The sequence below is a fragment of the Fusarium pseudograminearum genome, chromosome 2 (assembly GCF_000303195.2).
Source record: "Fusarium pseudograminearum CS3096 chromosome 2, whole genome shotgun sequence".
NCBI classification, from domain to species: domain Eukaryota; kingdom Fungi; phylum Ascomycota; class Sordariomycetes; order Hypocreales; family Nectriaceae; genus Fusarium; species Fusarium pseudograminearum.
The window spans coordinates 5,524,519-5,540,080 of NC_031952.1; the positions used below are offsets into that span (position 1 = coordinate 5,524,519).

The 15,562-nt window shown below is 46.8% G+C and overlaps 5 protein-coding genes across 5 annotated transcripts; 3 read left to right on the forward strand and 2 right to left on the reverse strand.

The window, feature by feature from the left end:
- Positions 1–2,166: 2,166 nt before the first annotated feature.
- Positions 2,167–4,004, forward strand: FPSE_05644 (uncharacterized protein; the record flags this gene model as incomplete). Its single annotated transcript, XM_009258762.1, has 5 exons — positions 2,167–2,503; positions 2,555–3,570; positions 3,688–3,801; positions 3,860–3,901; positions 3,942–4,004. The coding sequence occupies 5 exons, from the start codon at positions 2,167–2,169 to the stop codon at positions 4,002–4,004; spliced, it is 1,572 nt and encodes a 523-aa protein (XP_009257037.1).
- Positions 4,005–4,668: 664 nt separating this feature from the next.
- On the reverse strand, positions 4,669–6,360 carry FPSE_05643 (uncharacterized protein; the record flags this gene model as incomplete). The annotated part of the gene is made up of 1 exon (XM_009258761.1): positions 4,669–6,360. One exon carries the CDS (start codon positions 6,358–6,360, stop codon positions 4,669–4,671), a length of 1,692 nt encoding a protein of 563 aa, XP_009257036.1.
- Positions 6,361–10,078: 3,718 nt separating this feature from the next.
- FPSE_05642 (uncharacterized protein) lies at positions 10,079–11,861 on the forward strand (the record flags this gene model as incomplete). Its single annotated transcript, XM_009258760.1, has 6 exons — positions 10,079–10,135; positions 10,193–10,210; positions 10,280–10,735; positions 10,785–11,307; positions 11,365–11,573; positions 11,754–11,861. The coding sequence occupies 6 exons, from the start codon at positions 10,079–10,081 to the stop codon at positions 11,859–11,861; spliced, it is 1,371 nt and encodes a 456-aa protein (XP_009257035.1).
- Positions 11,862–11,971: 110 nt separating this feature from the next.
- On the reverse strand, positions 11,972–12,943 carry FPSE_05641 (uncharacterized protein; the record flags this gene model as incomplete). The annotated part of the gene is made up of 2 exons (XM_009258759.1): positions 11,972–12,605; positions 12,657–12,943. 2 exons carry the CDS (start codon positions 12,941–12,943, stop codon positions 11,972–11,974), a joined length of 921 nt encoding a protein of 306 aa, XP_009257034.1.
- Positions 12,944–13,792: 849 nt separating this feature from the next.
- Positions 13,793–14,464, forward strand: FPSE_05640 (uncharacterized protein; the record flags this gene model as incomplete). The annotated part of the gene is made up of 1 exon (XM_009258758.1): positions 13,793–14,464. One exon carries the CDS (start codon positions 13,793–13,795, stop codon positions 14,462–14,464), a length of 672 nt encoding a protein of 223 aa, XP_009257033.1.
- Positions 14,465–15,562: the final 1,098 nt, after the last annotated feature.

The following is a 15,562-nucleotide window of genomic DNA, read 5'->3' on the forward strand; positions in this document are numbered from 1 at the left end:
TCCCAACTGAGCTAAACCCGCTTACTAATGAACTGTGATTGCGACGACACTATTTCCAAATATCAAGGAATTCCATATGGTGTGGCTTGAGTTCAAAGATGCTCCGCCATACACTCAATTTATCGACTAGGTCAGCTAGACATTCACCATGGGACTTTGCTACAGTATGCATTGATTCATGGGCCAGACTTGGTTACCTAGCATGAATCTACATCTCAAAATACAGTGTATAGTGCCTGCTGCACCCAGGATTGAACCCAGCACCACAGCCCGGACACTGGTTATTACACTCCAGATACTCAGTGATAGAAAGTTCCCGAGAACAGTTACCACACAAGACTGCTAACTCTTCGCGGTCCGACTTGGGCCAGGTTTCTGAAGAATGCCCTGCCAGCTCGTCATGGCAACTGATGCAGGCGTAGTATTTCATGCAACATTTATGCCGAATGGCAATAATGTCCAATTCCGAGTGCCAGTGATCGCATTGGAGCTTTGCTCGAGTGTTTACTCCGTGAACAGTCGGCGGACTTGATGCGTGTGAGTCGGGTAGTTGGACGGGTTGAGGCATTTATGTGATGTGGTTGCAGACAGTCGTTTGATCAACAATGTTGTCGATGTTGTTTGGGAGAAAGAGTAAATGAGGGTCTCATGTAAACTAGGGCAAACTGGTTCTGTCGCATGAAATGGATTGCTCTGTAGTCATGAGCTGCCTAGCTGTGTAAGAGATTCTGAGTTAGGTGAATTAGCGACAGAATTCCAACGGAATGAGGAGACTGTTAGCGTGCCATTAGTGCGAGAAGAACCGACTGGCACTTTTTCTGGCAGTGCCCTAGCCCTGTAACAGAGCTTCATTGTGGAACACGCGTGATGTTTCTCTTTGCAACGTTATATCTAGTTGAGGCTATATTCTCACTTGTCATTACACTGGGAGACCAGACCTAATATAATACTTGTAACCGCTCAAAACACTTTCAAATATGCCACAGTCGATTGAAAGATACAGAAGCCATCACCAATAAGGAACCGACAACTCAGGCTGGCACCAAGAAACTCCTGACACTCACCGAAGGTCAACTTCTTCAAAGAAAAAAAAGATACATACTGTTCATAGCACCATAAATAGATGCTTTCCATGGTTGCTATTCTTTAAGGCATACCCTTTCGAGATGTAAAGCACCGCCAAATCATCATAGATGATAAAGAGCATGCATATTGCGTTTATTCCCTTATCTATATTTATGTGCATAGCACTACAATTGTTTTTTATAAAACTACAAAGATAAATATGTTAACGTAAGACTTTCCAATATGATATAGTTATTCCAGATGCAGGAAGATGGCTTTTCTTATCAATGTGGTGAGGTCTACTGTATACGATTGCCAATTTACACTCCGTCACACACTTCTATTGAAAACACTGCCGGGCACAATGAATACTCCTGTGCTTCGAGGACTACTACTCCTTGCGATGAGCGTGGTTCAATATAGTTGCAGCCCTCAAGGTTGTACTCTTGCGTTAGCCTGGCAATGAGACAGTGCTAAGTATCTTTACGGCAACGTCAGCAGCGTTCACATTGGAAACCTGAAGTTGGAGGGATTAATATTAATCCATAAAGCATCAGCAGACCCCGCAATACAGACATAATCTACTGTTTTGCTTATTGCAGATATTGCTCTTAACTTCTCATTGTCAGATGAGTTATTGTCATGGCATTCAAGTTTTTGTCTCGTCTTCCGGTGCATCTTTCTACCCGTTCGAGTGACATTTGCCCCAATTGCAAGAACCTAGTTCCCGAAAGCTCAGAGTCGGCTACACGCATTGATATTCCACTCTCAAAGGTCCAAAAGCCACATGATGGATGTGCGCACTGCACCCTGCTGCATGCTGTCTATAACCACTATAGAATTAGTATCAGGTGTACCGGAATCATTATCGACTGTACTTGGGATAAACCAGTTATTCTCAAGTTCAAAGACACTTTGAATGACCATTTTGCGTCGTGGCATTTACTTTATAAGCCTCGAGGTGCAGTCTAATCTAGAGAGAAACAAAGCAGTGCTGATCTTGTAGGAACCGATATTCCATCATGGCCTAGCCTCGGTGGACCAGGAGAGAGTCTTGACCACCTCGGATCTGAACCCAGCCTCAAGTTCTTGAGAGATCGCATGGACGAGTGTCTGAGCGCATGTGACGATAGTCATGCTGTATGCAAGCAGGCAGTGAACAAGCCATTACCGAAAAGAGTCTTGGATGTCCGTGAGGAGAAGGTGAGACTTTGTCATACAGCTGGTCAGTCTGGAAACTACTGTGCACTGTCTTACCGATGGGGACCACCCGAGGAGACGTTGCGGACTACGGACAACAACATCAATGACATGATGAGCGGGATAGAGCTGTCGTCATTTCCTAAACTACTCCAAGACGCTGTGACCCTGACGCGTCAGCTAAACGTGCCATATCTCTGGATCGATGCTCTTTGTATCATTCAAGGAAACAAACAAGGTCAGATACATATAATTATGAAATGACGTCCATCTCTAACTTGAAGACAAGATTGGGAGGCCGAGGCACCAAAGATGGGGGAATATTACAAGAACGCTATCCTCACAATAGCTGCGTCATTGGCAAATCAAGTCTCGGAGAAGTTTCTCGTACCACGAGAAGAAATCCCTCAAGAGCACTTATCAAACTTTGGCTTCACCAACGCCGATGGAACTACATCCCAAGTAGTAGTGCGGCGAGTTCCCGACTACGCTGGAATTCCCTTAGTCGCAAACTCCCCGCTCTCCACACGAGCATGGACATGGCAAGAGAACGTCCTGTCAACGCGTATCGCCCACTTCTCAAAAACTGAACTTGTATGGGAATGTCGAGCACAGCAGGCGTTTGAGAATGGTGCCAAGCTTTGGTGCTCTGTTGGTCTGGCATATCGATATGCCTTCGCAGGCGACGACGCGGAATATTATTGGAAAGCCCTGGTTACAGATTATTCTAAGCGGGAGCTCACGTACGAAAGCGATAGACTTCCTGCTATCAGCAGCGTTGCTTCACTTTTCAACACGTTTGTTCCTGGCCGGTATCTTGCGGGTGTTTGGGAGCAGTGGCTATTCTCTGATCTGGCGTGGTGGCCATCTTGGGGTTTTGACAATCAAGTTCCACCAGTGTCTAAGAAGCAAAGCGAGATGCCGAGTTGGTCTTGGGCATCGATCACGGGACAGGTTCACTTTGCTCTCGAGACATGCGTGAACAGCGATGAGCTTTCTGCCATTAAACTCATCGACGTGGACTGTGCCTCAACTAGCAGTAATGCTTTCATGCAACCCAAAGAGAATTCATCAATCATTGTTGAGGCACCACTTTGTCAGGTGGAGATATCCAGTGAAGATGTTCTCCATGTTGGTGACTACCAAATCAACGAGAAGGCAGATACTTGGGCAGTGAAGAATATCTTCAAAGACATGCGGGGAACATTTAATACCGTCCGCCCTGATGCGGTTCTGCTACCAGATGGCGAGGTAACGACAAAGCAGGGGACATTCACGAGTGTTCGGAGATCACGAAAAGATGAGGTAACTGGTCCTACTTCCCTCAAGACAATAGTCTTTTGTCTTCACTTGGGCGGGGGGCGATATCCCGAGCTGCCTAACGAAATAATGTCATCTATACCTCGCTACAGATATAACCAGTTCTGGTTGGTTCTTTCGCCTGTGATGGAACAGGAGGGCCAGTACATAAGCTTGAGGCGCCTGGGACTATTCGGCCAAGGGTCACGAATGCCAATGCGGGTTAAGATGAGTAGAGTAAGATTAGTCTAAGATTTTACATGCTGCGGTTTTGCTACTATCACTTCAAACATAGCTCAAGTTGCGCGTGGTCAGGGGGTCCAGGCTGAGCTCGAATGTAATTACCAATAATGATGAAATCTTCTTTTCCCGTATAGTCAGAACGTATTGTTGAACGGCGCACAGATGGATGGACTTCTGGCCCGCAACATATTCAGTGAACTGTGCGCACAGAAGTAGATTGTAAGAATGTCCGGTTCTGTTATACTTTGCAAAGTCATGTATCAATGATGCTTTACTACTGTTCTTGAAGTGCTTACAACCAAATATCGATTGTCTCGTCAAGAGTTGGGTGGTCATCTCAGGCCTGGTTTACTGATTTTCTGGAACGTCCTCGCTGTTATTCTTTCAACATGTGAATTGTTGACTACACCAAATTGTCAATCTCTACATAGGCTGGGCGCCATCTGTAAGATGTCGTTATCAATAATTTTGCCCCTTTCTAATAGGTAATAAACTTGGCCGATGTTAGTGACAGCTTTCGGCTTGCAGCTCGCCGCTATCAATCGTTAATTTCGATCTTCAAGCCACACCGACTTACCCTTCCACTTACAGTCTCACTCACGGCTGTTCGGTAATTGACGTGCCGTAGTGCCAGACGAATTAGGCGAGTGACACGCTGACAAGTTGCATCATCATCGTCAGTGGCGTATTCTAAAATTGATGATACAGGGGGTGGCGCCAACAGATCAGAAACATGTTCTAAGTACAAGTAACCATTGGGACAGAGTCAAATTACAAGTTGCGAGAAACGCCGATTAAAAAAGAACTTCTAATAAATTAATTAAAGACTGTGGTATCATAACTATGCAAAAAAGATCCTATCTATAGCACCTGCTTATCCGCCTTTAGTCTGGCGATCAACGTGGGAAGATCCACGTCCTGAACACTGACACCCTGATCAATGGCAAGACACGCCGCAGTAGCAGCACTCTGGCCGAGGACCATGTATGTAGGCTCCATGCGGATAGCAGAGTAAGCAATATGAGTGGCACTCATAGTAACAGGGTTAAGGAAATTTGATGCGTCCTCCGACTTGGGGCAAATGGACTGGTAGGGAATGTTGAAGGGGCCTGGTGTGGCGATGTGAACTTTGCCCTCATCGCGCAGCTTTCCACCGACAACGATGCGCTCGACTTGGTGGACATCGAGCGAGTACGCGCCTTTACCGACACTGTTGTTTGGGCGTGCGGGGGGAGACTGGATATCGCTTTGGCGCATGGTGTAGCCACCATTCATGCGACGACCTTCTCGGATGTAGATCTCATAGGGCCAGTTGTTGTTGCCAACCCATTCATCCTTGGCATATCCCCATTCATTGATTCGGTCGCGCAGGCTTTTGGGAATGCGAGGGTGATTGGCCATAGTCCAGAAGAAACCTTGGGTGTAAGACTTGTGTTGATCATAAACCTGTCGACGTCTCTGATAAGACCATGTAGCGTAGTTGCCGTTGTCTTCGAAGCTCTCGCCGATAAGATCAGTGCTGACATGGCTCTGAGCATTGGAGTCGGTCTTGATGTTGGGCATGAGCTGGCTGGTGAAAGGGGTTCCGGTGTAGCCCGTCTCAAAGTATCGGAGAAGCAATTCATATTGAGCTTCGCGGTAGTTGGCAGGCTTGGTGAAGGGGATTCTGTTACCGGTTTGCTTGGTGAGACTCATGCGGAAGTTGTATGATTGAAGACGGAAGTCGTCGCCTTGGCCTTGGAGGGAAGCAGCGTCTTTGACCACTCGCCCAACACCTTCAATGAGACCGCTGCTTGGGTCGCCCTTCTTCTTGTAGGGGTCGACCTTGGAGAGTTGCTCAACAGCACCAAGGCGGAAGCCAGCAACTGATTCGCTGTAGTCGCCAGTGCTCTCACGGCCTGTGCGCCAGGAGATGCCGGCTGCCTCCATGAGGTCGCCTTCGTAGCTGGCATCGATGAACATCTTGCCCTGATAGACATCTCCAGTCAGTGTCTTGAAAGAAGCAATCTTGCCATTCTTCTTGACCACGCTGCCCTGGGACCTATCAATGGCTCGGTTGCGGAAAATTGGGACCTTGCCATCCTTCATCCACTTCTCAAGAATAAACTCAGCCACCTTTGGCTCAAAGGTCCACTGAACCTTCTTGCTCTCGTCAATGGCAGGGCCAGGCTGAGCACCAATCTTTCGGCCCAAGTAGCTTGATCGTGTTTCTTGATTCCAAGAGGTGCTCATCTGGTAGTGGGAGTAGACCTTTCCATAAAATTCTCTCGCAATACCACCGATGGCGTTACCGTTCTTGGAGTCTGTCCAGCCAAGGCCAGATGTTGTGAGGCCGCCCAGCGTGCTGCCGGGGAAGATAATGGCCACTGTCTTCTTCATGCGCTTGACCTGCACGGCTGCTGCTATAGCAGCGACTGTGTTTCCGTAGATGACCACATCGTACTGAACATCTGCTCTCTCATGGGGTGCGGCAGAAGCATTTAGCATGAGGTACGACGCCATCCAAATGGTGCCGATGAGAAGGAAGAGCCGGTTCCGGAAGAGAGCTGCCATGATTGTTAATGGGGGAGTATGGGCTGGCTACTCTGGCCGACAGAAATGGAAAAGGTAGAAGATAAATAAGGTATTAAAGTAAATGAGTGGCTTGCGGGTGGTCGGCCCTTGAAAGCAACACACAGACTAGCAAAGTTCAAGATGGAGAGAACAATGGCTTTGTGGAGGGGTGGTTAACGAGACATGGCTTGCGAAAAGACACGCCGGGAAGTGTAGGAAGTTTGGCTACCAAATGGTGTGTACAGAAAGGGACAGCTTGTGCTTTTTGGTCGCGAGGTGCTCGTATTTTAAGAGAAAGGAAATATTGTAATTTGGACTAGAAGGGGTATTGTACTGGGGTAGTTCTAGAACGCTGGGCATTTCTGACAGTGGTGCTGCGCCAAGCCAGGAAGAAGAGGCAGCTATGCCATATTGAAGTGAGATACCGGAACTTGGTAATAAGATAATATGCATGGCATCGTTTCTATGACAAGGGAGAATGGACGGGCTTTGCAAGGTTGAACGTACATCACCGCGTCGTCCATTCCGCTTACGTCAAGAACCATGAACTATCGAGTGCACTATCTGGACACAGACAAAAAGGAAAAAACGAAGACGAATTTTAACTTACATTGACCAAGAAGCTTGAAAGGGTGCACCCAGACCGAAGAGGGTCCGTGTGTTTGGGCTTCTAAATCGAGGTCGAGCCTAGTAAATTGGCTACCTCGAAGTCTTCGTATCAAGGCCTGAATGGACCAGCTTCCACTGCTCATTGTGTGTGCGGGTGGGTGTCAAAGAGTCTGGACCCTTGACTAAGATAGGCAAGGACCGACTCGGGGTCAGCCAGGGGTAACAAGAGAAAAGTGATCTGTGCTTGCTTGCTTGCTGGTTATGCGAGGGAAAAGACAAAGACCAGACCAGACCAGACAAGATGGGGGGTGACAATGGATGGGGACGTCGTTGAGGATCTCGGCCCTAGGCCTGGATATCTGTATAGCACAAAGGGGGGGCATCCACGGGACCCGGAATTTCAACTGGTGCGCGCTAAATTGATGCAAATTTACCCCTGTCCCTGTGAACTATTTCTCTCAGATCTTGGCCTAAACTCGATTCGATCAAGAACGCATTCCTTATCCAGGACAGGAACAATGCTACCTCGTAAAAAAAGGTACCTCATTTGCTTTTCTCCCCTAATCTGTGACAAGCCCCTACTTGGTTGATATGAATTGACTCGTTATTAATTCTATTTAAAAATATGGAGTCTTTACTCAGAATTCATTACATATTGAAAAGGTCGGGTATCATCCAACACCACTCTCTCTTTATCCACCCTTCCCTCGCCTGCTTGTCGATCGCCTCGCTTCCAACGTTGTGTCTTGGCAAGCTAAAGAGTCGAAAAACCTCATCCAGGATTTATTCCTTCTTGGGACATGGCCTCGCTTCGCGCTTTGGTCAGCTTACATCCCATGCCTCCACTGTCGCCGTTGAAGACTTTCTACCGTAAAGTCCTGAATTGAAGTGAGGCCTAATCCAAGGTCCAGCCAGCCAGACGACCCATTACTCGGTTCAGCCAATTGGACTTGGTCAGCGGCCAATAGCGCACTCTTTACTCTCAATGGTTTGTTCAGTGGGTGCTGCAATTCTCCTGCTATCATACCCATGCAAGGCTCGGTTTAGCCGAGGCTGTTCTAGAGCAAGTGTCTCCATTCCTTAGTGACCTGAGCCTGGAAAAGGCGTGATAAGAAATTGATCGCCCTTCCTCTTTGTTCTCGTTAGGCCATTCGGCCGATCGTTTTTCGGCTCCAATGCCAATAGTTTATTTAGACCTTTACTCTCAGCTGTTGTGCTCACTTTGCCGCAGATCGTCGTCAATGCCCTGGCCACGGGCGAGACAACTTGTTGGTTCACCTTTCAGCTCCTGGTCAAAAGTGTATAAGATCATCTCTTCGCGCATCATAGTTTTGTTAGCCCTGCATATCACGTTTCCAGGGCGAAGTAATCTTCATTGGCCTTATCAAAGGCTCTGCATCAACCTCGATAGTTTAAGTGCTCTGACGTGTCACAACTTTATGCACGGTACATCACCAATCTGGCAACCATCACATTCGTAAATTCGGCCTTTTTTAAAAATATGCAGCCTTCTGTACCTTGTTGAGCTAACCCTTCGAGAGTACATACATTGGTCAGGTTGTAATTTTTGTGCCCGCAAGGCACAGCATTCGAGACCCTGACCTGGTCAGGATCCTTGGAGACTCGGAGACTCGTAGGAACCGGCCAGTCATCGTATAGCGGCTAAGCTCAAGTAAATCACAATTCCGGGCTAGAAAAGGTAGATAAAGTGCCAACTTACGAGCTTTTCTCTTGGCAACATAAGCTTAAAGATCTTCACCACTCTTAATTGCAGATTTGCGGCCCAAGCGGCTGTGGCTTTTCCCCCCTGCGCATGTGTCTTGGAGGTACATCAGTCATATGACATTGTATTCTGCAACTCTATCTATATGAATCAAAAGACAACGCAGGGGCAAGTCAGTGTCAGCAATGCCAAGGGCTAGTTGTATATTGCATAGCCATCCTCAACCACTCGGCCAGTTCCAGATCCAGGAAAAAAGCCAAGGCTTGGCCAACTAATAGGGTAGGTAAGCAAGTCGTGGAAGATCCTACTTTCTAACCCGTGATTCACTTAATTTCTGACAATGTCGGTGGGCTGTGGGGTGCAACTACGAATTTCAACATCAAAGCTTCAGTTACGAGAGTGTTCTGATACATGGTCCGATGGTCCTTGATCAGCATAACCCGTGTACGATAGAACCCCACAGTGCCCATGCCGTTTCTGCCCGTGGCAAAGCAAAGTTTGTTGACGGAAGATCGTCCCGTTCCGTTACTAATATCATCTTGGATCTGACGCCCAACTTTCTTACTTCCCAGCCCCCATACTGTTGAGATTTGCTGGCTACTAAACTTATAGCTACTAAAGCCAGACCATCATGCATGGTTCTGATCATTGGGGCAGTCTTCTAATGTTACAGTAATAATCCCTGACAACTTTGAGCCTGATGTCTGCTTTCTGTTGAATTATATTCTAGAGGCACCGAAGGTCATCGGCATTGCTTCAGGACAATAGCACTGCAAGACTGCTGTATCAACTCAAGCCACACAGCAGTCCTTTACAGCTTGAGACTTTCATCGATACAGCAGCAGAAAGGCACTTTTGGACGTGTAAAAAAGTAGTGCAAAAGTGCAAAAGAGAAGGTATAACAGCGGAATCTAACCGCCTGCAATGGACGAACAGGGAATCGAACCCTGGACCACTCCCAGATTATTCGGATGAATTATGCTAAGGGAGTATTATACCACTAAACCATTCGCCCGATTTTAGATGTAAGACATGTCGCTATACCCTACTATGATGGCTAGCGCTAGTAGCTAGAACTGCTGCACATCTCACTGTCTGTTTCTGGAACACGCTTCCAAACCCAGTTGTCTCACTCTGGGCTTCATATTACCGACCTGTTCTAGAACCTCATGTTCTCTTAACTTATACTTGAGATAAATCGTCAATAATTGCACCGCTTCAAGTACAAGGCAAGGTGTAATTAACTGCATCCAAGATGCAGGCAATCACGTGCCGTCCAGGCAGTAGATCGATTGTAAAATCTGCTTTGTCATACCTTACAAGTCCAGCCGCTTCTTCCTTTTGAACGTTCTGCAAACAAAGACACAAGTTGTCATTTCCCTCGTTATGGTCAACTTTGGCGTCTCCAGGGCGTGCGATACGTGTAAAAAGCGTCGCAAAAAGGTGCGCTATTATTTTCACACATATATCTAGTATACTTACTAATGCGATCCTTTGCAGTGCGATGAGACTCGTCCAGTAAGAACCATAAATCCCTAGCGCTAGGATCAGATCCCCGAACGCTGAAGCTAACTGTGGGTTTTGAAGGCTTGTCTTCGTTGTGTCAGGTCCCGATACAATTGTCCTGGTTACAAAGATGACTCTTCACTATTGTTCCGCCATTACTCACCCGCAAACAAACTCGTGAATCCAACCTTGGAGAAATGGTCACCTAATGCCGATTATATGCTTGAGGCAATTGCTGCTGATATCTTTCTGGATGAATTGGTTGTGCGGTCCCTTGACCGGAACCATTCGCGGGGCTTTCTAGATGGCATGCACAGTACCTTTGCTGCGTCTGACCCCAAGTCTACTCTCATGTCTGCTGCCAAGGTTGTCGTTCTTGCATCACTTGCCAATCGCTACCGAAAGGAGTCGCTTTTCAGTATGGTCCGTAAACAATATGGCCAGCTTCTTAGGGAGTATGTGACATCTTTATCAATACCTTCAGAAAGCCTGTCGCCGGAGCAGTTCTTTACTGCTGTTCTTTTGGGACTTTATGAGGTCAGCTTGCGATGAACCGATACTTAATTCGTTGTTAACTTGTACCCAGCTTATGGCATGTAACATAGCCTCGCCTACGCGGCACCTTGTCCATGTTCAGGGACTTGGCTCTATCCTTCAAAGAGGCATATCTTCATCAACATCAACGTCCCATATCGGCGTCCACCTTCCTGGAACTTGGCTCATCAGAAAAGGGGCGGTCTTGAGTCGAAACCGCCCAGTAGATTTGTTTCCGGCTGATATGGATATATCCCAGGCTCATATGCAAGGAACTGGAATTTTATGCCCTCCACTTAACCATAGTCCCCAGCGTTCTCTGGACCAGATAATGGTTGGGTTGGCTCCTCTTACAGCACGCTCTGAGAAACTATTGGCCAACCCTGCCCCGTCCAGAAGCGCACTTTTGGAGCTTTACCAGGCCTTGGTCGTGTTCCGCGATGAGATTGCTCTTTGGGCTGATAACCAACCACCAGCATGGCAACCCGAGGTTGTTGGCCATATCTCACAGGAGTCGCTAACAGCAGAAGTAATCCCGTGGATATGCTCTGGGCCTGTGGAGAAATACTTCGACTGTAGGCTTGATTGTATACCTCACGGCTAATTTGATATGATACTGACTCTTTTCGCAGTGTATGTGGGAACGGCCTGGAATTCATGGCGCTCAATGTACATTGTCTGGCTAGATCAATTATACCATGTCTCTAATGCACTTGGGCAACACCACCTTATCCCGCACTATGTCAAGACAGTTGATAGTCTGGTTGCTGGTCTCAAGGCCTCCATCCCCTACCATCTTTCTCGCAGCGTTGAAGAGTATATCAAACGTGTCAACGCAGGAGTACCTGATTTGCAGGCAAATCATCTGAGTGGCGGGCTCTTATTATTCCATCATCTGTACAGTATTGGCAGATGCACGGTTGTGGATACATCAACCAGACAGTATCTGGCAAATGTTCTGAGATGGATAGGAAACGAAATGGGGATTGGAAATGCGGCTGTTCTAGCTGAATGCTTGCAGCCCGATGAGCAGGGACCTTCTGTCATGCAGAACTCAAAGATTTCGTTTATGGATGCGCTCGAAGGATATTATTTAATTACAGCGAGTATGCTGTCAAAGTCTGTATGAATAGGGACATTGTATGGGGGGGTTATTGAAGACTGAGATATATGGCAAGTAATGAACAAAATGGCGAGAGAACCTCGGTTAGATATTAAAATTCCTCTATCACAAAATGCTCAAAGAATAGATGAATAACGTAGCATCCCTTTGCTTGCCACATGATTGTGCCCATCCCGATCCGTACTTAGACTGACGTCCTCCCAGGTGCTTGCAAGTTCTAGTTGCTCTTTGCACTTCTGCTCTATCAGACGTAACGCATCACTTCCCAGAATAACCCGTACTGGCTCATCTCTGCCAGCACTCATCCCTTCGACTTTGACACAGTCCACGATACGCTCCGATAACTTGCTGATATCCCCTGGGACACTGGGTGCAATATCGTTGGCAAAGACACCCATCATCTCCTCAAAACCAGAGTTATAAGCATCAATGGCCGGTTTGTACATTCCAAATCCTTCAACGGATCCTTCTCTTGGCTGGCCGAGCTGAGATGGGAAACCACCTGGCTCGAAGATGATACAGCGGATGTTGAAACGTCTCACTTCTTTGGCTAAGCCTTCGACAAAGGCGCCGAGGGCAGCTTTTGAAGCTGCGTAATGGGACAAGAAGGGCAGAGGCCCCCAACCAACACCAGCACCAATAAAGGCAAGTGTGCCACTCTTTTGTTCTCTGAAATGTGGAAGAATTGCTTGGGCTACATGGAGTGTCCCAAATAGATTGACGTCGAAAATGTTGCGTACAAAGTCGTCGCTACCATCAATTGAGTCAGCGCGTTCAGATTATCAAGGCTCGATAACTCACTCGGCTTCCTCAACGCTTTTAGGTGCAGAGATACCAGCGTTGTTCAAGAGGACATCAATACGTCCCCACACACCCCAGGCTTTCTTTACTTGCTCGGCGATCTCAGCGCGAGGTGCTGTGACATCAAGATTGAGAAGGAACACGTCGTCTGATTGAAGGTGTTTGAGGCGCTCGGTTACTCCACGGCCTGTTGCAACGACACGGTCACCTCTTGTGGTGAGATTCTGCACGACAGCGGCACCAAGGCCCGAGGTGGTTGCTGTTACTAGCCAGATGAGTTGAGGCATAGCGAAGCTGTATACAAAGATTGAGTGAGATTGGGATAGTCGAAAGACATGGCACATCTTATATCATATTAGCATGTTCGCACAAAAGATCGTTACATCCAAAGTCCGTCATGTTTCAGACGGACTTACCTCAAATCCGACCCTCTGTGCATGCGAGAAACAATCGTAGCTATTTCAGGCCCGCTTCAACGCATTTAGCACCATGAAAACAGCGCAAAGCTAGCTTGATTTGGGGTTCTGATCTTATCTATCAACTCCACGATCTGACATGCATAAGTAGTCAACAGCTTATTGGCAGATGAACAAGTTAAATCCGTTGAAGCCTGGGTCTGATGTTATATTTAGGAGTTCAGCTTTTGTTCTTGTAGGAACAAAAAATACAGATTAGGCAGGACCGTAAGACTCGCAATGTGCAGAACTCGGGAAGTAAATCATTTGACGCCAGATCGCTTACTCGTGGATATTTCGCCAGTCTTTCATAAGATGTCGGCTTCATATATGATATATGCTCGCTGACTGATAGATGGGAAAGTTACTGATTCTAATTTGCTCAAGCCTCTGGAACATCATCGAGAGGGTAACTTACCTTATCCATACCCGCTCGTTCGAGTTCGTGCAAATGTACGGTAAAAACTCGGTTATATTTTCGAGATGTTTTCTAGTTTTCCAAGCACACCCTACTAATGACGCGCTAATCTTCGACATCAGGTCGTTGACGTCGATAACAGCCAAATTTTTGCCTTGGTTTTGTATGACGAATTTCCATTGAATGCAGAACTGTGTCTTGGTATAAAAATCATGGCATGTCTCAGAAGTCTTCGTGCCCTCACATCTCTCAGACCAGTCACAATGACAGTAACGACAATCCCTTCAACACATCCAATTGCACAGCGAGGTCCGCTATCACAGACGAACAACGCACAAATACACCAGCTCAGCGATCAATATCAGCGTCGGGAAGCTCATATTCCAAAATCCTCAAGCGAAGATGAACCACTCTTTGTCCTCACGCTCTTGACAGACAATGGTCACCAACAAACAATGACGGCGCTGCGACGACAGTGGTTTCCGCCGGATATCCTCAAAGTGGACGCTCACGTCACATTATTTCATGCTCTTCCAGGCTCTAAGCTAGCTCAGTTGAAGCAAGACATTGCAGATCTCGCAGCGCGTACAGAAAAGTTCAAGATCGCGGTTGGTGTCAAGAGAGTTTTCGATATGGGCAAGGGAGTCGGCATCAAATGCTCCAACATAGGCGATTTTAAGAACAAAGCATCTAGTATGCGGGGCGAGCTCAGAGATAAATGGGAGCCTTTTCTCAGTAAACAGGACAAGCAAGAGAAGTGGAGAGGTCATTACACCATTATGAACAAGCAGGATAATAAAGAGGAGGTGCAGAGGTGTTTGGCTTATCTGAGAGAGGGACACGCGAACAGCAAGGGGACTGTGGAGGGATTGACTCTTTGGCGATATGATAGAGGCTGGTGGAAGGAGGATGAGGTGTTTGAGTTTTCTAGATAGATGCCGATGAGCTTTCACCTCAAGGAAGGTATGAGCGGATACAGCAGGTCTACTAGAATGCTCCAAGAAGCTGAAGATAACTACTATGTACAGCGGCATTAGATATAAACTATTATTATTATGCTTTTCTGCAATTTAATTCTCAAAACCTAAACAAATAAGCGAGTAATTAAGGGGGGTAAAATAAAATGTAAAAGGGATATTTAACCTTGCAGCACGCGCAGTGAGGGTCAATGTAACTGATGAAAAATTAAGACCGAACGTGAAGAAAGTAAAAAAAAGGATAGCAGTAAATTGGCACAAATGAAATAGATAGTAGGAACGATATGTAAAAAATGAACGACAACGGCAGGATTCGAACCTACGCGTGCGAACACAATGCCTATGATGTCTCAGAAGAGATAGCAGGGCATCGCCTTAACCACTCGGCCACGTTGTCATGCCAGGAAGTTTAGACTTTTGTATTATATACTAAGCCCCAGCCTGGCTATCCTGTCTACGAGCAGTCCGATAACCCAGCTAATTCCACCTGGAACCATTGGGCGATGTTCCGGGGATGATGGAGATTCTAGAGAGAAAGAAGAAGACAACAAATGCGTCGTTGGTGTTGCGAGCGCTGGAGTGAGTGGAGATTTTACCTCATGGCGACAATTCTGCCGCTGTGACAGGAGTGAAAGAGGAAGAGTAGAACAGCCATCACAAAGTATAGACAAAAGGGAAAATAAGTAAGAGGGAAAGTATCTTTGCGCTTTCGGATCGCCAGTGTATAGCATTTTCTGAACTAAAGCACTCTTGACAATAGGTTGAAAGCTGCAATTAAATACTCACATTGCAGGGTAGGTCTGGGACAGAATTGGAGGGAAAAAGATTTTTTCGCAAAGCACATCCAACTAACGCTAGCAGATAAGGCAAGCTTTGATGCTGAGAAACAAGCTTATCTGTTAGTGCAAGATAGCGCTGGAAAGTTGGTCGTTTCCCAAACTCAGATTGCACGCACCACGATGCATCATCCCAGCTTGACCAATACACAGAGCGAAAAACACAGAAGTCAAAAAAAGAAAATTACCTGTATTCACAGGTGGCTGGAACTCTCCCGCC